At 41.4% G+C, this 23,480-nt stretch overlaps 1 protein-coding gene across 1 annotated transcript; it reads right to left on the bottom strand.

Annotated features, from left to right (window-relative positions):
- Positions 1-3,905: 3,905 nt before the first annotated feature.
- Positions 3,906-22,358, bottom strand: slc13a5b (solute carrier family 13 member 5b). Its single transcript, XM_051666138.1, has 12 exons — positions 22,217-22,358; positions 21,531-21,659; positions 21,263-21,399; positions 11,758-11,963; positions 10,212-10,386; positions 9,981-10,103; positions 9,671-9,883; positions 9,402-9,508; positions 9,144-9,265; positions 8,777-8,938; positions 6,821-6,958; positions 3,906-6,442 (listed from the first exon to the last, which is right to left on the bottom strand). The coding sequence occupies exons 1-12, from the start codon at positions 22,316-22,318 to the stop codon at positions 6,317-6,319; spliced, it is 1,740 nt and encodes a 579-aa protein (XP_051522098.1). The 5' UTR covers positions 22,319-22,358; the 3' UTR covers positions 3,906-6,316.
- Between the last annotated feature and the right edge of the window lie 1,122 nt (positions 22,359-23,480).

Genomic DNA, 23,480 nt, shown 5'->3' with positions numbered 1-23,480 from the left:
CTAGAGTGCCTCTGTTGCTTTATTTAAACGGTTACCACATAATAAAATATTAAGGACACAAATGTCTATTATAATGTTATGTTTGTCATTTAAATCATAAAATGCCAGCTTTACATTTGAAGACATATTCTGTGTTCACATTGTGTCAGAATTACTATAGCAACTTGACAATTCTACTCGGGGCTTTTCACGTCTTTGATCTCGGAAGTTATTTGTTTATATGGCAACACTCAATGCCAGAAGAGCTCTGTTGTTGATAACAGCATCATATTTATCACTATATTAATTAAATAATTCACTTCTACTGTATCCACCTTTTTCCTGGGGGTCTTACTGGGGAAACGAATGTGGGTAGGACTTCCGCCGGAAGACGTTCTGTAGCATTCCCTAGCTCTGGCTGCAGTCATTTTAGACCCTGTTTTTTTACAGCTGGTAATAAGACGTGTTTCGGATGATCCGATCGCAAATGCTCAGTGCTAAATGTAGTTGTAAACGGGGTGCAAAATGTTTTGTGATTGGATCACAAAAACACATACAGAGGTAGTCAAAAACCACATTGCATTTGAGGTTTAAAATGCGAAGCACTTCCTCTCACCAGTCAATCACCCGCCGAACAAAAGTTTAAACTTACGTGTGGATTTAGAAGGAAATAACCATCCCATCATGCAACTTGAAAAAGCGATTACATACCCAAGGATAAGAACATCACGGCTCTTCCTCAGCGTGTCTATCTGATTTGAACATGCAGGGTGACAAGTACAAGCACACACATCTGAAGCTGAACTAACACAGGTACTCCACTAAAACAACCAATAATTTTGCTCGAAATGTTGCGTTTGTGCTTAGATTAAATCTCAGCTGCATCTCGGAGAATCAGCGCGCTGGTTTTGTTTGCGCTTTCTTTGTCTTTATGACTTTTTTTTTGCAGTTTATTATCATTCAGTATCACACTGATATAGTGATTTATGTATGTCCTCATGAAATCATACACGCTCTCCTCAAAATCCCAACACCACAGCAGAAGAATGAATGGACAAACGCCACAACAACAGCTGTGTTAACTTGACAACGGAAGCAATTCCGCTAAGCATCACAGGACAAAGAAAAAAGGTGGATATATGTTCTTGCAAAATGTCTAAGAACAAGCAGAGCACTCCAGGTTACAAAGGAATAATAAAAAGGCATATCAAACAAAAATATGTATTCAGTATCTTTAACCGTTGAGACCGATGCCATATTGGTTCTTGCTACATGATGTCACAACTGTCAAGTCGGAGCTTTCATAGAATTCATAGAATCTTGGAATTATGGTAATTCTGACATGACGTAAATGCACCAATAGTCCCTGACAGTAAACAATTAACAGAATGTTGCACAAAATAATAAGTAGTTAAGTAAAGAGTTCATAGTTAAAGAACTTTTTTATTTATCATGAATAAAGCACCAATATTGGCCAATCAGAATCCAGCAATGAAGCTATCTGTTTATATATATATATATATGGTACACTATATTAAAGTTATACTTCTTTCCATCACTAATGACAAAATCTTTACAATTATTTGGCCTCTTGTCAAAAACATCATTTTCCAGAAAAGAAAAAAGTTTACCATATTCACTTGGCTCAACAGAAGGTCTCAGACTAAAATACTGTAAGTCGCAATCCAAGCAAAATCGGATTTCTTGCTTACTGTTCTTTTGGGCTCTTATATGTTTACCGCCAAATTGGAGGCTGAGCTATACATGCTCATGGTTCAAATGGATAATGAGTGGGTATTAGAGATGCAGAAAAGCAAAAAGGGCACTGTAATTATATCTGTTCCTTCCCTCAAAAATCTAAGATCATAGTGATCACAGTGTCACTGCACACCCAACCGCTTGTTAGCCATCTCACGATTTAATTTCTTAAATAGAAAGAAAGCCATTCTGTGGTGGAAGGAAAGTTTTGTTTTGTTTTTTTGTTTTTGTTTTTTTGAGAGTCTATTTCTGTAATTCAATTTTATTACTTTGTTTCATGCCAAATATTTTAAGATTTGGCTGTGTATTCTGTGTGTAATTTTAAGTGTAATTTGTTTGGCACAGTTCCATCTTTCTACATGCTGGGGCCCATTTGGCCTTATGAATGCAGACGATCTAAACTTGACCAAAATTGCAACATTTCTCTGTAGTTATTGCCACATTTGCGAGAAATTGTCATGAGGTTTCAACCTGCTCATACCTCAGCAGTTGAGGATTATTATGTACTATGAGGTTGCAATGTGGCCAATTGACTAGAGGCTATAAACACATGGTTGTAAAGCCTGTTCTTTTGTCTCCACAAGACCATGAGCTATCATTAATCCAGTGCTTCTAACCTCTGCAGGTTTATGAAATCATCAGGTGGGATTGCAATGATGCAGAGCTGTCTCTCCTTCGGATTTAGCTTGACCTTAGAGTGCGCAATCAAACACTAATGGTGTATTCCCAAAAAATCTCTAATTAAAGCGATAGTTTACCCAAAAACTATTGAGTAAATTATTATATTATAATTTACTCACACTTATGTTGTTCCAAACCCCCATGACTTACTGTGTTTCGTAGAACAATATAGGAGAAGTTTAGCAGAATGTGTGAGCTGTTCTATTCCATACAATTGAAGTGGATGGGGATCAGGGGCTATCAAGCTCAAAAATGACAAAAAATCACAGTAAAAGCATCAGAAAAGTTGTCTATATGACTTTTGCTCCAGATCCTTTGTTTTCTGAAGCCATACAAAAGCTTTTTGTGAGGAACAGAATTAAATTGAAGTTGTTATTCACTGAAAATCTTGATTAACATCTATGGTCACCATTCAATTTTATTGTATGGAAAAGGGCATACTAGTTTAAATAGCTAATTATTTTGTGTTCCACAGAAAAGGAAAGTCATTCAGGTTTCCAAAGACAAGAGTGTGATTAAATGATGGCATAGTTTTTGGGCGAACCATTCCTCTATCAGAGTTATAGACAGCCTAACACTGATTTTTAATGTCCTCACTGAGAGTTTACTGATTTCACTGCTGTTACGGCTGAGGGAATCCTTTTTGTGTCAAAAGCCACTGCTTTCTGTTGACATTAATAGTAAGCATGCCCATTTTTCCCTGTTTGAGACCACAGCTATCCTTCCCACACTCACTCCTCAAAGAATTGAGGCGGAGGAAACAGAGAAAGCATATATATTTCATGAATTGCCGATTTCAGAGTTTTGTTTCTTATTGTATTGTACTGAAAGAAAGAAGTCATGAAAGAAGACTTGCTTTTTTGTGCTTAAGGCAAGTTGAAACATTAAGGACTTGACTTTGGATTGGGTACGGTATAATTTTTGAGAAAAAAAATAGCTTTGTTTTATATTACAGACTGCAACTCCCATTTTTAATAGCAAAAAGCATTTCTGGCTCTGAAAGCCTTTGTTTCATTGAGCTATGTTTGTAGGACACAGTGTGCTGTCTACATTACTGATGTCCCCGGCCAGTTCAGTGCCATGTTATAACCCCAAAATAGAACTTGCTTCACATTTAATATGTACTGGCAGGATCACTTTGAACTTAATGAAGCTTCATGAATTTAATGATTGTTGTTCTTTCAGCCTCCTTTGGCATACAAATTTAGGTTACATAATATTCACATTTATAGTTATTTCTAAAACAACTGGGGTTAGTTTTAAATAACATCTTATGAGACATGTGGCAGAATCTACCTGAAATGCAAGATAATTATTATGAGATGTACACTACCAGTCAAAAGTTTTGAAACACTTCACTGAAATGTTTTTCATGATCTTAAAAATTTTTTGAGCTGAAGGCGTATGCTTAAATATTTGAAATTAGTTTTGTAGACAAAAATATAATTGTGCCACCATATTAATTTATTTCATTACAAAACAAAAAGTTTTTGAAATTGATGACTTGGACCAAATAATAAAGAAAAGCAGCCAATAAGTGTCCAACATAGATGGGAACTCCTTCAATACTGTTTAAAAAGCACATCCCAGGGTGATACCTCAAGAAGTTTGTTGAGAAAATGTCAAGAGTACATGTCTGCAAATTCTAGGCAAAGGGTGACTACTTTGAAGATGCTAAAATATAACACAGTTTTGTTTAGTCACAACATAATCCCCATAGTTCCATTTATGTTATTCCATAGTTTTGATGACTTTACTATTATTCTAAAATGTGAAAAAAAAAAGAAGAAAAAAAAAAAGAAAGAAAAAAAAATGATAATAAAGAATGAGTGTTTCAAAACTTTTGACCGGTAGTGTATATAATTGAGATGTATGAGATATATGAGATGTATATAATTAAATAATAACATTACATTATATACAATAGACAGAAAACTGTTATACATTTACATACTATATAATTACAACAACTATAGTAATTACTTGGTACTAACCCTGAACCTAACCCTATCCCTAACCTTAACCCATATTATGTACATGTAATTACTAATACTACTCAGTAATTTCCTGGGTAAGTACACTGTAAGAATACTAAAAGTGCACATACTTTAAAATAAAGTGCAACCAAAGTTATGATCTCAATCATGATGAAAACTAGGATTTTTATATTTATAAAGTTTTATTCAATTAAATCCCCCTTTCCTTTTGCACAACAAAACAGCAGTGTGAGGGAACATTCATCTTTAATTCCCTATGCAGTAAGTGCATGGCTGCCATAAACAAATGTAAAAATATTAATATGTCCCCAAAATTTAAAAGTAAAAAAAAAAAAAAGAAAATAATTCTTTACAAATAAATTCAGTCTACCGGTTCACTCAAACTGAACAATTCAGCAACAGTATGCAATCAAACACAATGGGATACAGTGTATAGATTAATCACACCTCACACTGGAATGTACATTTATAAGGTGTATTCTGAAACACTGTCCCTGCACACACACTGAGGTCACACTCATTTAAAAATGTGCATAGTTTTTAACTTAAAAAATGTCAAGTACTTTAGATGGTATTGGTACAGTAGGTACTGATTGTATTAAAGTGGATTTATATGTATATAAATATACAGTATATGAAAAAATTGACCACAGGAAATTTAAAAAGCATTAATTTATATGATTTACAGTATTAAAGTTAAATATGTGTATATTCTCATTTAAATTACAGCTACATAAATAATAAAAGCAAGGGTCTGACTGCCCAACACCTATGGAACAAAGCTCTTGAGAAATTCACTGCAAAATACAGGTCAGTTGATGTGATGTCACCTGTAAACTGTTAATCCCAACTACACCCAAGGCAAGGGACATGCTTAACTTTTTTAAATTGTACTTTTCCAGTGTAGTCATCAGTGACACAGAACATGATTTAATATAATGTACAGGATCACAACCATGAGGTATTTGCTTCATTGAAAGTCGGAAATTGCCTGATCTGTCTTCCTGTTTCACATGGTTGGCAAAATTCAGAATTTAAGACTTTTTTTTAAGAATTTAAGACTAATTTATAGACTTGCTTTAAATTCATGAGCTGGAATGTGAATTGAAATGGCCACACCCCAATTCAAATTCAAAATCCAATTACAATGATACATCCTGTTTGCTACTTCGATCACATTCATTTCAAATTCAGGAATTTAACTGGAATTTAAAAGGCACTCTCAATTCAAGTCTAAATAGGGCACAGCATTGCAAATTAAATACCCTGAGAAGTGAGGAACTTGTGGTCAGTTTTGCTTTGACTTCTCAGTTCAGTTTATCTCTTAGAAGTTCAAAGGGATTGAGGTTTGGGGACTGGTCATTAGAATGAACCTCAACAACTTAGGGTTTTTTTATGGGTTATTATTTAGCTGAAGAAGGGACTAGTTTTGATCCTGTCAGATTAGCATACCATTTTATATGAAAGCACTAGTTGAACTTGCCGTGACTTGGTCAAAAGCAAACCAACCCCAAACCATGACACTGCTGTTTTCTTGATAGTGGAGCACACACATGCAAAATGTATGCAATAATCATTTCTGTCTTACAAATATTATGCGGCTGATGCAGTTATCAGAATTTAAACTCATTTGGTCAAGATGAAAAATTCCACTGCTTAGCTCTTTTACTATGAATGACTAAATCCTTTTTATAAACAGGTATAGCCTACTCATATTGTGACTTTACCATGTACATGTTTGTATATTTTAGCTGTTCCGAAATTCAGGCAAAAGGTGTGCAACATAATTTGGCAAAACTTGCAAGATTTCAGTCTTTGCAGCTTGGCTTGACAGCTTGATTTGTGAGGATGATGGGAAGAAAGAACAGCTTGTTAGTTTCCATATGGCCTTGTACTGTCCTTTATATTACTGTTTGGTTGGCCCATGCAGGAAAGGAGTCTAAACTGAACATTGCCTTGCCCCAGGTGTTGATGGCTAGAGTGATGCAGAGAATCCCTATGACATTCATCATCATGCCTGTTTTTGCCTGGGGAAAAAAGGTGAAATGTCACGGAGTGAGTTCATTGGTCTTCAGAGAAGCTGAGAAGGAAATTCTGTTAGAAGTGTTAAATTTGAACATTATGATTACTGTATATATACTGTAGGACAATGGTGTTTAGAACTTTCAACTGGTCCATAGCTACAGTATGCTATTCCACTGACCTAATTATACAGGAGAAATCTATAAAACTATTGCCTGGCAGGTGGTAATAACCAGTTTTATTGCATGCTGTGCTATTACTGACAGTACATTTTCAATATAAATAATGTAAGCTGAAATTTTGGCCACCCATTCTGAGCCAACCAGTCAAATCAAAGAATCTCTCAACTGCAAGAGGTCCACATGCCACATTTTGGAACTCACCATATCTGAAACCTTGAGGTAGCCATAGGAGAAGACAATAGCATTTGGAGGAGTTGCCACAGGTAACATGAACGCAAAGGAAGCGCTAAGTGTGCACGGAACCATGACATACAGAGGGTTCATTCCAATGGACTGAGACTGCAAATCACAAATAGAAATGTTTGACATACAATACATGTAATGCAGAAAAAAGATGCAGATTTTACTGTAGACAGCGCTGAGTCATGTGTGTGCTCAAGTGTCTGTAATTAAGCAGTAATTTTAAAAGATTGTAACACCCTGTGACTCATGTCTGTAAGGAAGCAATCATATTACAGAAGCATTGCACAGCTGGTGAGCAAACCATATCTTTGTGAGTAATGCATCCCATTTAAAGACTTTGAGCAGCTGCCTCTTTTTGAGATAATGAAGAAGAGTGTATAGATGTATTTTTGTGTAATAGTTATCACATTTAATCATGAAGTCCAACCCAGACTGATTCAAATGTTCCTGTTGCATTGAAGGGACTTTCAAAATTTTAATTCCAGAGGTGTACAACTGGCACATTGTAAGAAAGCTGAATGGGATACTTGAAAGAACTTGAGTGATTTGAGGGCAAATGTTAAAAAGTGGCCCTCAAATGCATAACACACCACTGAAGTGGCCAGACCACATCCAAAAATGCATTGATTTTGCTATGTTTTGCTACGCTTCTCATCCACACTGGAATGGCGTTTTCCTCCAGCAAAAACTGAGACTTTAAAAAAACTCTAGAACCACATACTTTGGAAAATTAAGGTTGTAGGAACCTTAAAATACAGTTTTCAAAGATAGACTAAATTATTTTTGTATTTTTGTATTTTTCATTTCGGTTCATTCTGAGCAGAAACTGTATTTTTTCCGTTCCGGTTCCAGCATTACGCTGCCTCCTTTCCAATTAGTAACCGGTTAGAACGAAATTAAAGAACAGTTAATAACGTCCTTTTTTAAAAAGTACTCTGTGCTAAGGGTGGGTAATGTACCAGCTGCAGTGTTACCAGATCTCTCAAGAAAAAAAAGGGACCTGGTCTGGAAAAACAATCACAAAATAAGGGGCTTGCCTCAACCCAAATAACTGATAATGAGCAATTAAAATGTTTCCCCCATGTGGGGTAAATATCAGCATAGAAATCATAACAAGCAAAGTACACAGTAGCCTATTTAAAATAAAATCTTTTAAATAAATGTATTCTCAATATTAAATATATCCCCAAATATATAAATAAAAAAGAATACATCTGGCCATCTAAAATCAATTAATAGCCTAAATCTCCTGTATGCATGCACAGGAGCGTTTGGACGTGTTTGAACTAAACAGCATCTTATGCAGGGTGAATATTTTATTTTAAACATGTAATAATTTTATTTAATTTAATAATTATTTATTTTATTTTAATTACAGGTCTGCTTCTTGGTTAGAACCTGCCAGCATCAAATCTGTATCAGTTCATCATATATAACAATAATTCAGTGAAGATTTGGAAACAACTGAAAAATGTAAATTTTACCTCAATATTTTCCTTGTATCTGGATTAAACATGCATGTATACATATTAATTATATATAGTTGTCTAAAAGGTCTGTGCTTGTCATGTTCAACTAAAAATAGAAAAGCCTCAATTTTTGGCCAACAGGAAGTGGTGTAAGTCTGAACATTTACTATAATAAACCATTTAGAACTAAATAAACCGGTTATTAACTGGTTACCAACATTTAAAAATAAAGTTTTCACTCCGGAACAATTGAAAGGGACTTCCCGTTTTCGGTTACGTTCTGCAAAAATGTATTGTTCCTTTTCGGTTTTCGTTCCTTGGAACGTTTTCAATCCCTGTTTTCAAATGAAAACGGATTAGTGTGGACGGGGCCTAAGAATCAGAATAAGTTCTGAAGGTTTTCAATTTTATATCCAGTACAAATGATTTTACATTTAAGTCTCACCATAGAAGCAAGAACTGGGAGGAAGAGGGTTGCTGTGGCCACATTACTTGTGCATTCAGTGAAAACGGCAATCAAGAGGCACAAGATGATGACGATGGCCCAGGGAGGGATACTATATAGGGGAGTCAACTGGTTTCCCATCCATCTGGATAGTCCTGACTCCTATGGAAAAAACAAAAACAAAGTCAGATGCAGGTCAAGTGGACTAAACAAAGAAAATCATAAAACGTTTTAAATAATTTTCTTCCCCATGATAATTGTCAACATGTAAGTGTCAACGTATTCGCTTTAGCAAATTAGCAGGTTTTTAGACGAGTATAGCGTGAAACATTCAGGACATATATACAGGATAAAGGACAACTCTTACCTCGCTACCTTTAGCCAAAGCAAATCCTCCACCCAGGAGTAAAACTATATTCCAGGGGAGTTTCTTCTGAGCTACCTTCCAGGTGAGCAGGGCTGGACTGAGGGCAGGAGAGAGCTGAGGCTCTGTGAATGAATACATACAGTACAGTACAGTAAGTCAAAGTATAGACATTAATTAGAACTCTCTGACGTTGACCATGTAGCATTGATAGGCTTCAGGTTTTTGGGTACAAACTTTTGTGTGTAAGATTGTTCTCACCTGTTTCAGAAGCAGTTGGTGACCAGAAGCGAAACTGCGGAGGTTTTGATGGCAGAATGAAAAGCAACACAGCAATGAAGATGGCAACTGTAGCATCTGTCACATATCTGAATGGAAAAATTTAACACATTCAAGGAATGTTATTTGCACAATAATGTTCAGTTATAATCTAGATTTGTTCTGTGATAAGTGGTTTTATTAATGATTTATCTGGTTGTCATATATGGTTAGTGACTTGTAAAATGATAGATAATTAGTGTAATGAATACTCTGTATCTGTGTTAAAAATGTGTGTTGCCCAGCCTGCCACAAATCCAGGATCCCGTGTGAACCACAACACCACAAGCAAAATAAAGAGAGCCAGAACACTGAGTTCTCCAAATGACATGGGCCCTAGCAGAAGATGCTGCTCCCGGATCACATTATAGGCAGCAATTTCCTTCTCTGACTTGATCGCCCCACAGCCCCATGTCTTCCTAATGCTAGAGAAATGAGAAAACGGTACATGAAAGGAGTGAAAAGGGCAAACATCAAATGTATCTATTAAAAATAAAGAAAAATATTTCATCAGACTCATACTTGAATCCCATGAAAACAAACTGAAGCCAGAGCCAAGCTATAGTCAGCATGATGATCATGTTTGGAAAGGCAAAGCCAAACCATGAGGCAAAGTTAATCACATCATCATTCTCAGGAAATAACCTGTGGGAAAGATGAAGCAAGGGGTCTAGTTATTTACATACATATTTAGGTCATGAAACAAAAGTGGTGTAAATAGTATTACAATACTGTATTATTTTTTTCTCCTACTGATTCATTTGACCCTTGAGTACGAGGTTGGGGCCAGTGCCTGTGAGTGTTGCCGTTCCCCCAATGCTGGCAGCATAACACACACACAGAGTCATGCCTTTAGACATAAGCCTCTTTTCTACAGACTCTTGTTGCTTAGCAGCCTCTGGAGAAACATCCAGCATTCGCACCACCACTAAGAAAATAGGAATATAATAAAAGTGTCTCAGTCATAATACATATAGTTCATCTGCTATAGTCATCATTAAGATTGATTCTTTTGCCACTGGGAAACCGTTGTTGGATACCAAGGAGTCTTGGCTACAAAAACGCCTCAGTAGCGGGGCATGTTGTCACACTATATGGGGTAAGGGGAACCTGTAAATAGCCTATTAAAGGACTTTTAAGCAAAATATAAATGGTACAACAATTATTAAACAAAACAACTCATGATAAGCAGCAAAAATGGAAAATGTTCAAAAATACCAAAGCAGTGTTTTGGCCAACAGAAATTGTAATTAACACGTTTGTAAAATTACAACATATAAAACACATGTAACAACTTGCCCCAGTAAATATGTGACAACCTGCCCCAGTCTGACATTTATGATAAATACCCTTCTCCTAAGAACAGAATTCAACCTTTCAGCTAAAATATTCATTATATCATTGACCCTTGCCTGATGTATGCCATATGTGTGTGTGTGTGTACGTGTTGACCTGTTTACCCAAGAGCTATTTAAAAAAAGATAACAATATTTGAATTTTAGTTTTGAGAAAACAATTCTAAAGGATTACTCTAATTTAAAGGTGCACCTAGTAATATTTTTGTTTATATCATCTTAAACTTTTTTTACTTTATTCAATTTAGATTTACAGGGACAGTGAGTGCACATCAATAAACATTTCTGTAAATGTGCCAGTTTAGCTATTACAGCTAATTTAAACATTTTATTAGTAAAAAAAAAAAAAAAAAAAAAAGCTGTTATAGCTAAATTGCAGTGTAAGACTTACACTGACACTTAGTGGCATGCAACATCATTCAAACGCAATTGTTTTCAGACACTGATGCAATTGTAGAAATTCAGTATTTGCAGTCAGCCATGATTAATGTAATCCATGAGTGAAAGTGTCCAATAGCAGGGGAGTTACTGAGATTAAGCCAGTACTATTCAGCTGGTCATGTAATCCTAACATGGCAGCCCCCATGAGGGGACCCTCTCCATGTAGAATAAAACAGCTTTTATAAGGTTACTGATATGTCTAGAGTCTTCATCTCATGTGAGCGCTCATGATTTTATTCATATGTTCCCAAATTCTTATTCATTTCTTTAGAAGTAAAAATTATTTAATTAAAAATGACTAAATGCACCTTTAAAACAGTTTTAAACTTGGTGTTTGAAGCTATCATACAAAACCACTAATAAGCATTCAAGTAATTAAACCTTTTGACTTAAACCCTTATAGTTACTGAGATATAGACCTTGGCTAATTAGACACTGGTCTCCCCAGCTACTAAATATATCATAGTCATTACATGCACCTTAAACTCATTCTTTCCCCTCACCTTCTTTGTCTCTGTGTTTTACTTGCTGTTTGTACTCTGTGTCCTGAGGTCGCTCCTCACCACAGGTCATCTGAGGCAGTTCTGTCTCCTGTTTGTTCAGCTGCTCAAGCACAGCCTGCACTATAGGGACCATCATGGCTGTGGTGGCCGTGTTACTGATCCACATAGATAGGAAAGCCGTCACCACCATAAAGCCCAGCATCAAACTGTATTAATACACATAAAGAGGCAATAAAAAATGAATGTGGATGAGAAACTGTGTTGATAGCTTCTACCTCCTTGATACACTGCAAAAAAATTCTAAATCAGTATTTCCCTATTTGTCACTCAATCGACGTTGTGTCGATGTAGTGACACTAGGGGTCACTCTTGGGAGCCCCAAACACCTCTGCTTTTTTGAAAAAAGGCCAATGAGAATTGGTGAGTGGAATTTGCATGCCACTCCCCCGGACATATGGGTTTAAAAGGAGCTGGTATGCAACCACTCATTCAGATTTTCTCTTCGGAGCCGAGTGGTTGTATTCAGTGCACTGAATTCAATTCCCTCCAAAAACGCACCTCAAAACTGCTGGATTTACGGCACATTTCAGCAGCTTCTCCCCCTCTGCACCCGTGGAGTTACCCGCTTCGGCAGAGCGAAAATAAGAGAGTATATTCTAAAAGAGTATATTTTCATTCACAAAAAGAGCGGCACACACGGAACGTCTTTTTAAAGATGCCTTTCCGTTTGTGTGTTATTCCTGGTTGCGGTCGTTATCTCTCCGCTTCTGACGACCACGATCGCTATCCTTATTGCGAGAACATGACCATGGCAACGTTGCGGTCGTGGCATAAGAAAGCAAGCCACCCCAGCGGCTCCCCGCACAGGTCCTTCTACCTATGGGTTTGAGGCCGCGTCGGTTAGCACTGGGGGCGATTTAGGGACATCAATGGGACCACCTCCGCCGGGTATCCCCCCACGGACCTCCCATTTCCCAGCACGCTCGCTTGCCCTGATCGGGTTCTCGCACAAGAACACCGGCTCGTCTCAGCGCGAGTTCAACTTCTCGTTCAGAGCTCTGGAAGAGGATGAGTTACAGTATCGAGTGCAGCATCAGAGAGCGGGCTTGTCCAGTCTGACGCAGAGGCTTTGGCTGGGCTTCCTCCTTTGGGAACGGTCACCCAGTCTCAGGCCGACGTGGAAATGACAGACATGCTTTCCTGGGCGGCCGCGAGCATTGGGCTAGAGTGGAACCCTCCACTCTCCCCTGAACCCTCGCGGCTCGACGATTGGTTCCTAGGCTCAAGGCGCCGCCCATGGCCATGCCCTGCCCCGGTCCCTTTCTTTCCGGAAGTGCATGAGGAGCTGACAAGATCGTGGGAGGCACCTTTTACTGCCCGGTCCCAGTCTTTCAGCTCCCCTGCTCTCACTACCTTCGATGGTGGAGCGGCCAGAGGGTATTCGGTGATCCCCCAGGTGGATAAGGCGCTCGTGGTGCACTTGTGTCCACAGAGCACCGCCACCTGGCGCGGGAGCCCAAAACTCCCGTCCAGGGCCTGTAGGTTTACATCATCCCTGACGACTGTGGCCTGCGGTGCCGCTGGACAAGCCGCCTCCGCCCTGCACGTCATGGCTCTCCTGCAAGTACACCAAGCCAAGGAGCTAAAAGAACTGCACGAGGGTAGTTCTGATCTGGGATTGATGCAGGAACTGCGCTCGGCAACCGACCTCGCTCTCCGGGCGACGATGGTCACGCCGTGGTCTCTTGGGCAGGCGATGTCTACCCTGGTGGTCCAGGAGCGCCACCATTGGCTCAACTTGGTCGAGATGGGAGAAACGGACAAGGCACAGTTCCTTGATGCTCCCATTTCCCAGGTTGGCCTGTTTGGCGATGCCGTCGAGGACTTTGCCCAGCAGTTCTCGGCGGTGAAGAAGCAGACAGAGGCCTTACAACATATCCTGCTCTGGCGCGACTTAAGACCCCACACCCTGTCTGCTCATTACCAAGGGCATCCTCCTGCAGCAACAACACCAGCTCCGCCGCAGCCCGCCCCCGTGGCCCAGCTCTGGCGTGGAGCCCTCCGTAGGAAGCAGACGCCACCCGTCTCGCGGCCGGCCTCTAAGAACCCGAGGAAGACTTCAAAGCGCCCCCGAGACGGGCGACCCAGTGGCGAGGAGACCCACTTCTCTGGGGCTGGTTGACAGACCACTCCATCCCCCGGTGGAGGGCCGGGAGGAGAATCTTTTGCCGCCGCATGCCCAGGAGGCTGCAGCACCCAAAAGTCTGACAAAAGAATGATTCCCTCGTCTCCTGGGTCACATGTCCAGTGCGCATGGCTGTCATCATGACCACCATCCCATTTTGGCAGGTATGGAGCTCCAGCGGTGGACCCCCTGCCCCTGTGCGCCCAGCTGTGGCACAAAAACACCCACACGGGACTGGTTCCAATGGACTACGGGGATGAGATTCCTCCTCCCCCCTCCTTGGCCAATCTTATGGTGGGCGGCAGAAGCCAGGTAAGTGCTTAGAAGTCCCTGGACTCAGCACGGCCACGGGGCTTGAGTCCCCTCGACGTGGAACCTCGAGCTCCGCCCCGCCACGAGGCCCCACCCTCCGGTACATCCGACGTGATCATTGCCTTGGTCCCTCTTGCCCGGAGTTTGGGCGCATGGCTCGCTCTTTCCAACCCGTCGCGATGGCTGACCCGGACTGTCCAACTTGGCTACGCGATTCAGTTCGCCAGGTGCCCGCCCTGGTTCAGCGGCATCCACTTCACCTCGGTGAAGGTCGAGAACACCGCTACCTTGTGTGCGGAGATCGCTACCCTTCTGCACAAGGGCACGACAGAGCCTGTCCCTCCAGCCGAGATGAAGAAAGGGTTCTACAGCCCTTACTTCATCGTACTGAAGCAAGGTGGTGGGTTGCGACCAATCCTGGACCTGTGAGTACTGAACCGGGCTTTGCACAGACTCCCGTCCAAGATGCTGACGCAAAAACGCACTCTAATGAGCGTCCAGCATCAAGATTGGTTCACGACGGTAGACCTGAAGGACGCATACTTCCACGTCTTGGTCTTACCTCGACACAGACCCTTCCTGCGGTTTGCCTTCGAAGGCCAGGTGTACCAGTACAAGGTCCTCCCCTTCGGCCTGTCCTTGTCCCCTCGCATCTTCACGAAGGTCGCAGAGGCAGCCCTTGCCCCGCTAAGGGAAGTTGGTATCCGCATCCTCAACTATCTTGATGACTGGCTAACCCTAGCTCACTCTCAAGAGTTGCTGTGCGCACACAGGGACCTCGTGTTCCAGCATGTCAGCCGACTTGGGCTTCGGGTCAACTGTGAAAAGAGCAAGCTCTCCCTGGTTCAGAGCATCTCTTTTCTTGGTTTGGTGCTGAACCATCTGAAGGCATTCAGACGGAGGACAGCGGTTCCACTGAAACTTTTTCAGAGGCTCCTGGGGCATATGGCATCCTCAGCAGCAGCCACACCACTCCGGTTGATGCATATGAGACCGCTTCAGCACTGACTTCAGACTCGAGTCCCGAGATGGGCATGGCACAGCGGGACACATCACGTGGCCATCACGCCGATATGTCACCGCCTCTTCAGTCCTTGGACCAACCTTGCATTTCTACGGACAGGGGTTCCCCTAGAGCAGGTCTCCAGGTGCATCGTGGTTACAGCAGATGCCTCCAAGATGGGCTGGGGTGCCGTATGCAACGGACACACAGCCGCCGGCTCCTGGACTGGCCTGCGGCTGCAATGGCACATCAACTGCCAAGAGTTGTTGGCAGTACTGCTTGCCCTGTGGAGGTTCCGGCTGTTGATCCAGGGCAAGCACGTGTTGGTCCAGACGGACAACACCGCGACGGTAGCGTACATCAACCATCAAGGCGGTCTATGCTCCCGTTGCATGTGACAACTCGCCCGCCGTCTCCTCCTCTGGAGTCAGCAGCGCCTCAAGTCGCTATGAGCCACTCACATCCTGGGCGACCTCAACACCACAGCGGTCACATCAGGTTACCCTCAAGGGAGAGTGGAGACTCCACCCTCAGGTGGTCAGCTGATTTGGAGTCGATTCGGTCGAGCACAGGTAGGCCTGTTTGCTTCCCGGGAATCCTCCCACTGCCCGCTTTGGTACGCCCTGACCGAGGCACCCCTCGGTATAGATGCACTGGCACACAGCTGGCCCCCTGGACTACGCAAATATGCGTTTCCCCCAGTAAGCCTACTTGCACAGACCCTGTGCAAGGTCAAGGAGGACGAGGAGCAGGTCATCCTAGTAGCAACCTACTGGCCCACCCAGACGTGGTTCTCGGATCTCACGCTCCTCGCGACAGCTCCCCCTTGGCGAATTCCCCTGAGGAAGGACCTTCTTTCTCAGGGACGGGGCATCATCTGGCACCCGCGACCAGACCTCTGGAATCTCTCTAGTAGCTAGGGCGCACTCTACAAGGCGTCTGTATGCCTTGAAGTGGCGTCTGTTCGCTAAGTGGTGTTCTTCCCAATGCGAAGACCCCCAGAGATGTGCAGTCGGATCAGTGCTTTCCTTCCTGCAGGAGAGGCTAGAGGGGCGGCTGTCCCCCTCCACCCTGAAGGTGTATGTAGCCGCTATTTCCGCTCATCATGATGCAGTAGATGGTAAGTACTTGGGGAAGCATTATTTGATCATCAGGTTCCTGAGAGGTGCTAGGAGGTTGAATCCCTCCAGACCATGCCTCGTCCCCTCGTGGGGCCTCTCTGTAGTCCTTCGGGGTCTACAGGGCCCTTTGAGCCCTTGGAGTCAGCTGAGCTTAAGGCACTCTCTTTGAAGGTTGTCCTCCTGACTGCGCTCACTTCCATCAAAAGGGTAGGGGACCTGCAGGCATTCTCTGTCAGCGAATCGTGCCTGGAATTTGGTCCGGGTTACTCTCACGTGATCCTGAGACCCTGACCGGGCTATGTGCCCAAGGTTCCCACGACCCATTTTAGGGATCAGGTGGTGAACCTGCAAGCGCTGCCCCAGGAGGAGGCAGACCCAGCCTTGGCATTGCTGTGTCCAGTGCGAGCTTTACGCATCTATTTGGATCACGCGCAGAGCTTTAGAAGCTCCGAGCAGCTCTTTGTCTGCTTTGGTGGACAGCGGAAAGGAAGCGCTGTCTCCAAACAGAGGATCGCCCACTGGGTCATCGACGCCATCGCAATGGCATATCAGGCTCAGGAAGTGCCACCCCCTGTGGGGTTACGAGCCCACTCTACCAGGAGTGTGGCGACCTCCTGGGCCCTGGCCAGTGGCACCTCTTTGGCAGACATCTGCAGAGCAGCGGGCTAGGCAGCACCCAACACCTATGTGAGGTTCTACAATCTCCGGGTTGAGCCGGTCTCGTCCCGTGTATTGGCAGACACGAGCAGGTAAGTTCCAGGACAGCTGGCTGGGAGTACCGCTTCCGCATAGCACCTTTCCCCTCCCTTGAGGTGAAGATGTGCGCTCTTGACTCCCAGTTGTGTTCACAGACTGTGATCCCTGGATGACTTTCCTCCTTAGCCCTCTGGCAGTTGAGTTTGCGGAGAAACTCGCTGCCAGCCCAGTACGTGCGCTAATGAGACCCTGTACTGAGGTAGGTGCTCCACATGTGCTGGTTCCCCAAAGGCGACCCCACGTGATATCTTCTGCAAAATCATTTCCCTGTCGGTAAACTGCGTCTTCCTTGGGCAGAGGCCCCTCTGCCCCCGGTCGCCATGCTCTGTAGAAACTCCTCCCCCTTCGGGTAGGACCTACCATGGGACCTCTCCACATGACATACGTCCGACAAGACTCGGTAAGACCATGTGACGTATTCCACTCAAAATACCCCCCCTCTTCTTGGGCGGGGTGTGGTCTCCGTGGTGTCATCTCCTTGGGAGGGACACCCCCCGACGTAGACACTTATGGCTCCCAGTCGGTTAACAAATTCCACTCTTTTTGGGGAGAAAAGAGAGGAAAATAGGCCTCGGCTGGGCTAGACTGTCCCTATCGTTGGGCAGTCGACTTGTTCCTGAAGGACTGTTCGACACTCATAAGAGCGTTGGGGGAGGTTATGTGACGACATGGTGTGCTGGCTATGAGGCACACAGTGGTCTGCCCGTCACACACCGCCAGTTCACTAAACACAGTTCAGATAGTTGTGGCGTTTTGTATAGGGACCCATAGTGTCACTACATCGACACAATGTCGAGTGAGTGACAGATAGGGAATGTCATGGTTACTTTTGTAACCTCCATTCCCTGATGGAGGGAACGAAATGTTGTGTCCCTCTTGCCACAATGCTGAACTACCCGCTGAAATGGCCGGGACCTGGTCTCGGCTCCTCAGCACAAAACCTGAATGAGTGATTGCATACCAGCTCCTTTTATACCCGTATGTCCAGGGGAGTGGCATGCAAATTCCACTCGCCAATTCTCATTGGCCTTTTTTCAAAAAAGCAGAGGTGTTTGGAGCTCCCAAGAGTGACCCCTAGTGTCACTACATCGACACAACATCTCGTTCCCTCCATCAGGGAACGGAGGTTACGAAAGTAACCATGACGTTTTGTCTTGTTTTCCGGTAAGAATATATAAACATTGTCCTTAAAGCAAAATAGATTAGCTTGAAAAATAATATTGCATATTGTTTTCAGACCTGTTTGGGAATTGTTTTTCAAGCATAAATCTAACAAAGTTTTGTGAGGTTTATGCTTGAAACAAGGAAAAACAATTTGCCAATAGGGTAAGAAAAATAAACTTAATGCAACACTGTAAATTTCAATTAGTTGACCTTAAATCAATTACCTTAAAAAATTTGAGTACAGTTAATGTACTTAATTGGTTCAAGTAACGTGAACTTAAATATTAAGTGACAAGCAGACTTATCTCATCTGAGAGTCAAGCTTCGTTGTTTCAATTTAATTATTTAAATGGAGATATAGGAGGTGTTATACAACATTAAATAAATTATGAATGGACACTATGTCAGTCCTAAACCACTTTGAATTCTATTCACTACTTCTTAGTGCACGTAATAAATCTGCACTTTTGTAAAGTACTTACATTTGAATTGAGAGCAATTGTTTATATATAACAGGCTACAACTTTACCAGAGGCAACACTATCACCCTAATGGTGACTTCACACAAATCAAGACTATCAACCAGCTACAGCAAAACAACAACAATAGTCAAATTAGCTATAGTCATTTTTAATAACATTTATTACTTTTACTCATAAGATCCCCTGTTTTGACCACATTTATTCAAGCTCAAGGAATTTTTTTACTTGACAATTTTGAGTTCGTAGTACTTAAAACCAAAGTTTAAGGAATGTATATACAGGGTTGGGAGGGTTACTTTTAAAATGTATTACACTACAGATTACGGAATACATGCTGTAAAATGTAATATGTAACATATTCCGTTAGATTGCTCAAGGTCAGTAACTTAATCTAAATACTTTGGATAACTTTTTCAGCACTGGTAGATTTTTTCACTTGTTTTGACCATTAAAAATCTGTCAGTACAGTAAGACAATAAACATTTTAAAAATAAATTCTCTAAAAATTAATAAATATCTTATGCAGTGTTGGTTCTAAAACAAGATAAAGCAAATTGATTTTGTTTTAAGGATTTCTAGATATTTTTTCAGAAAAACAATACAACATTTTTTATCAAGAATGATATTTTTGCCCTAATATCAAAGGTCTTACTAGAGAGAGAGAGAGAGAGAGAGAAAGAGAGAGAGAGAAAGAGAGAGAGGAAGAGAGAGAGAGAGAGAGAGAGAGAGAGAGAGAGAGAGAGAGAGAGAGAGAGAGAGAAAAGATCTAACCTGGATTTTCTTGATACATTTTTATTTATTTATTTTTTTAATCAGGTCTGGTAACAGGTGCATGTTAAATGGCTAGAAATAGCATTTTAGCTTAGCATAAAGCTAAATGTTCACATGACAATTTACACAAGGTTTAGTTCTATTTCTACTGCTCCAAACTTATTTCAAATTTACTTCTCTGTCTGCTCTTATGAATGTAACACATCTTAATTAAGTGATTCACTGCTGTTCTAATGCTCTTTGGATTGCATCATTTATATGGAATAATGTAACTGTATTCCGATTACCATCAATTAAAATTATAACTTTAGTGGAGTAGCTACTAATATTTTGTATTTTAAATGCGTAATCCCATTACAAGTATTCTGTTACTCCCCAACCCTGCGTATATATTTGAGTCATGATTCCAAAATGTGACTTTTCGAGTATTGTTTTTTGTTTTTGTTTTTTTGGATTTTCTCCCCTTTTCTCCCCAGTTTGGAATGCCCAATTCCCAATGCGCTCTAAGTCCTCGTGGTGGCGTAGTGACTTGCCTCAATCCAAGTGGCGGAGGATGAATCTCAGTTGTCTCCGCATCTGAAACAGTCAATCCACGCATCTTATCATGTGGCTTGTTGAGCCACGCACCTCACCGAGAGCGAGAACCACATTATAGCGACCACGAGGAGGTTAACCCAACGTGACTCTACCCACCCTAGCAACTGGGCCAATTGGTTGCTTAGGAAGCCTAACTGGAGTCGCTCAGCACGCCCTGGATTCAAACTTTCGACTCCAGGTGTGGTAGTCAGCGTCTTTATTTGCTGAGCTACCCAGGCCCCAAGTAATGTTTAATTACGACTACTTGATTGTAAGTGAATGGTGACCAAAGCTCCAAATAGGAGATAACGTAAGCATAAATGTAATCCAGAAGACTCTAGTGGTTTAATCGATGTCTTCTGAAGCGATCTTCTGAAGCGATTCAGTTGGTTTTGGGTGAGAACAGACCAAAATGTAGCTCCTTTTTTACAGTACATCTTGTCATTGCAGGCTCTTGGCACATTCATGATTTCAATCTTGATTACATTTACTAGTGCTTGACGCATGTGCAGAGCGCTAGATGGAACTATAGGAAGTGGAATCAAGCTTGAAATCATGATCACCAAGGAGAGTGCTGTCAAGATGTACACTGAAAAAAGAGATTTATTTTGGTCTGTTCTCACCCCAAACCAAATGGATCGCTTCAGAAGACATTGATTAAACCGCTGGAGTCTTAATGATTACTTTTATCCTGACTTTATCTCCTTTTTGGAGCTTTTGGAGTTCTGGTCACCATTCACTTGCATTGTATGGTCCTACAGAGCTGAGATATTCTTCTAAAAATCTTCAGCAGGAGAAAGAAAGTCATAGTGATTAAATGAGGAGAGAATTTTCATTTTTGGGTGAATTAACCTTTAAAGTGTAACGGTAACTTGATTTTAACAGGTAAGAATTAAGCTTATGTTTTGTCAGCTAATTTCTTTAATTTGAGATAGCTAGTATTTACAGTGAAGATATGTTCCCTGAAACCAAGTCTTATATATTATAAGTACATTTATCTTGTTTTAAGGTTGTATAGATATTTTAATTAAAAAACAGACAAAAATACTAATTAAGAAAATTAATTTTTGCAGTGGTAAATGTCTGATGTTACTGTGTATCAAGGACTATATATCAGGTAGAGTGTTTGACCTACAGTGCTGGGCGCACACCAACAATGAGCAACACTCTGAGGGCAATGCGCTTGTGAAGGTTCCAGTGTTCAACAGCCAGGGCTACCATCAGACCACCCACAAACAGCATGTTAGTATCCTTCAGGTACTGCATACACACCTAGAGGACAACATCAACATCTAAGGCAGGTATTTAGGTCTATTTGATCCACTTTGTATTACGTGCCCTTTCATTGCAGTTTTCCCTTCGGTTATTTTATAATTTTTGTTGAAAGGAAACACAGATCTTACCACTTTAGATTGCATTATTCCAAGCATGGGGAAGAGGACAGCGGGTAACAGTGATGTGACAGCTAAGGGAAGAGCCTCTGTACACCAGTATACTGCCATCAGTATTATCACATAGGCACAGCTGGCCTCCTGGAAAAGGAAATGTAAATTTAAATGTTTCAGTATGACATTTTTTATTCACAATTTGTGAGCAATATTTAAAAACTCATGCAAAAGCAAAGATGAGAATCTTTTGAAAAAAAGAATAGCCAATTTTTGAATATAATGACAATAGTTAATCTATCATTCTATCAATGGGAGCAGTTCATATGAGTACCGTCGCAAATATGTCATGATCCGAACACATTGCCTGTGAGTCAGATAGGAATTTAAACTTACTATGTTCCCACGCTTGAACATACACAATGACAAAGGGTTGAAACAACAATTTTGAGGCACAATGAATTATATGGAGGCCTCAGGATACAAATTCAGTCCACATCACATGTATTAAACATAAGAATAAATTTGGATTTAATTTAGTACTGCATTTTGACAGGTGTATGGACAGAAACTTAGATAAAGCAATGCCAAATCTAAACCAAATAAAAATTCCTGGATAGGTGTAAAGAACAATGGAAACACTAAGCACTGGATTAAAAAGTCAGCTAAATTTAATTTAAATTAAAACTTTTTAAATTACATACCGTTGTGTTGACAGCAACTGGGAGAGGAAGAAGAATCAAAGGTGTTAGGAAAATAATAATCCCATTCTTCAAGTTCCATATGGATTTTAGTATAGGGAACATCTCAGATAAAGAGAGTTTGTGCTTATGAAGTGAGTTAACACTGTTGGACACGTCCTTTTAACATTCTCTCTGGGGTGGAGAGAGAGAAACGTAAGAGAGAAATAATGAGAGAGGGAGTGAGAGAACGCAATTATTATTATAGACTACTGCAGGCAACCTGCCTTTTTTCTTTTTTTCTTTGCTTTATAATCACTTTCTTTTCTTTGCTACTACATATTTTGCTACTTGCTAAGGAATCACTTGCTTTTTCTGGGCTATTGTGATTTAAATAGAAAAACAATGCATGCCATTTAACAGTTGTTTTTTTTTTCTTCTTGTTTTTTGAGAAAATGTACGCTAAAATATACTGAAATATGCTTTATCAAATATACTGTAGAATTTAAAAATATTTTTACTTGCTTGGATGTAAATGTACTCAAGTAGTTATAAGAGTAATGTTTTGATCATTGGTTAATTTGTTACAGTATAGTCAAACTAGACCAAAAAGTAGTTATTAAAGGGATAGTTCACCCAAAAATGAAAATTCTCTCATAATTTACTCACCCTCATGCCATCCCAGATGTGTGACTTTCTCCTGCTTAACACAAACAAATATTTTTCGAAGAATAATTCAGGTCGGTAGGTCCTCGCAATGCTAGTGATTGGTGGCCAGACATTTTAAGCTCCAAAAAGCACATAAAGACAGCATAAAAATAATCCATATTACTCCTGTGGGTTTTTTCTCCACAGTTTGGAATGCCCAATTCCCAATGCGCTCTAAGTCCTTGTGGTGGCATAGTGACTCACCTCAATCCAGGTGGCGGAGGAATAATTTCGGTTGCCTCCGTGTCTGAGACCGCCAATCCGCGCATCTTATCATGTGGCTTGTTGAGCGTATTAGCGTGGAAATGTAGCATGCGTGGAGGCTTCACGCTATTCTCTGTGGCATCCACGCACAACTTACCACGTGCCCCACCGAGAGCGAGAACCACACATTAGTGACCACGAGGAGGTTACCCCATGTGACTCTACCCTCCCTAGCAATCGGGCCAATTTAGTTGCTTAGGAGACATGGCTGGAGTCACTCAGCATGGGTTGGTAGTCATCATCTTTACTCGCTGAGTTACCCAGGCCCCTCAACTTGTGTGGTTTAATATATGTCTTCTGAAGTGATGCGATCACT

This window comes from Myxocyprinus asiaticus, chromosome 31 (assembly GCF_019703515.2).
Source record: "Myxocyprinus asiaticus isolate MX2 ecotype Aquarium Trade chromosome 31, UBuf_Myxa_2, whole genome shotgun sequence".
Classification (NCBI taxonomy): Eukaryota; Metazoa; Chordata; class Actinopteri; order Cypriniformes; family Catostomidae; genus Myxocyprinus; species Myxocyprinus asiaticus.
The sequence above is the reverse complement of the archived record's forward strand: the minus strand, read 5'-3'. Positions and strand labels throughout refer to the sequence as shown.

Bases quoted from the DNA above. Each gene is read 5' to 3' on its own strand.
- slc13a5b (XM_051666138.1), bottom strand. From the start codon at position 22,318: ATGTTCCCTATACTAAAATCCATATGGAACTTGAAGAATGGGATTATT. The intron at 21,660-22,216 runs GTATGTAATTTA...TTCCTTTTCCAG, and splicing joins CAGTTGCTGTCAACACAACG to GAGGCCAGCTGTGCCTATGT. The intron at 9,509-9,670 runs GTATTCATTACA...TTTTCCATTCAG, and splicing joins ATTTTTAACACAGATACAGA to ATATGTGACAGATGCTACAG.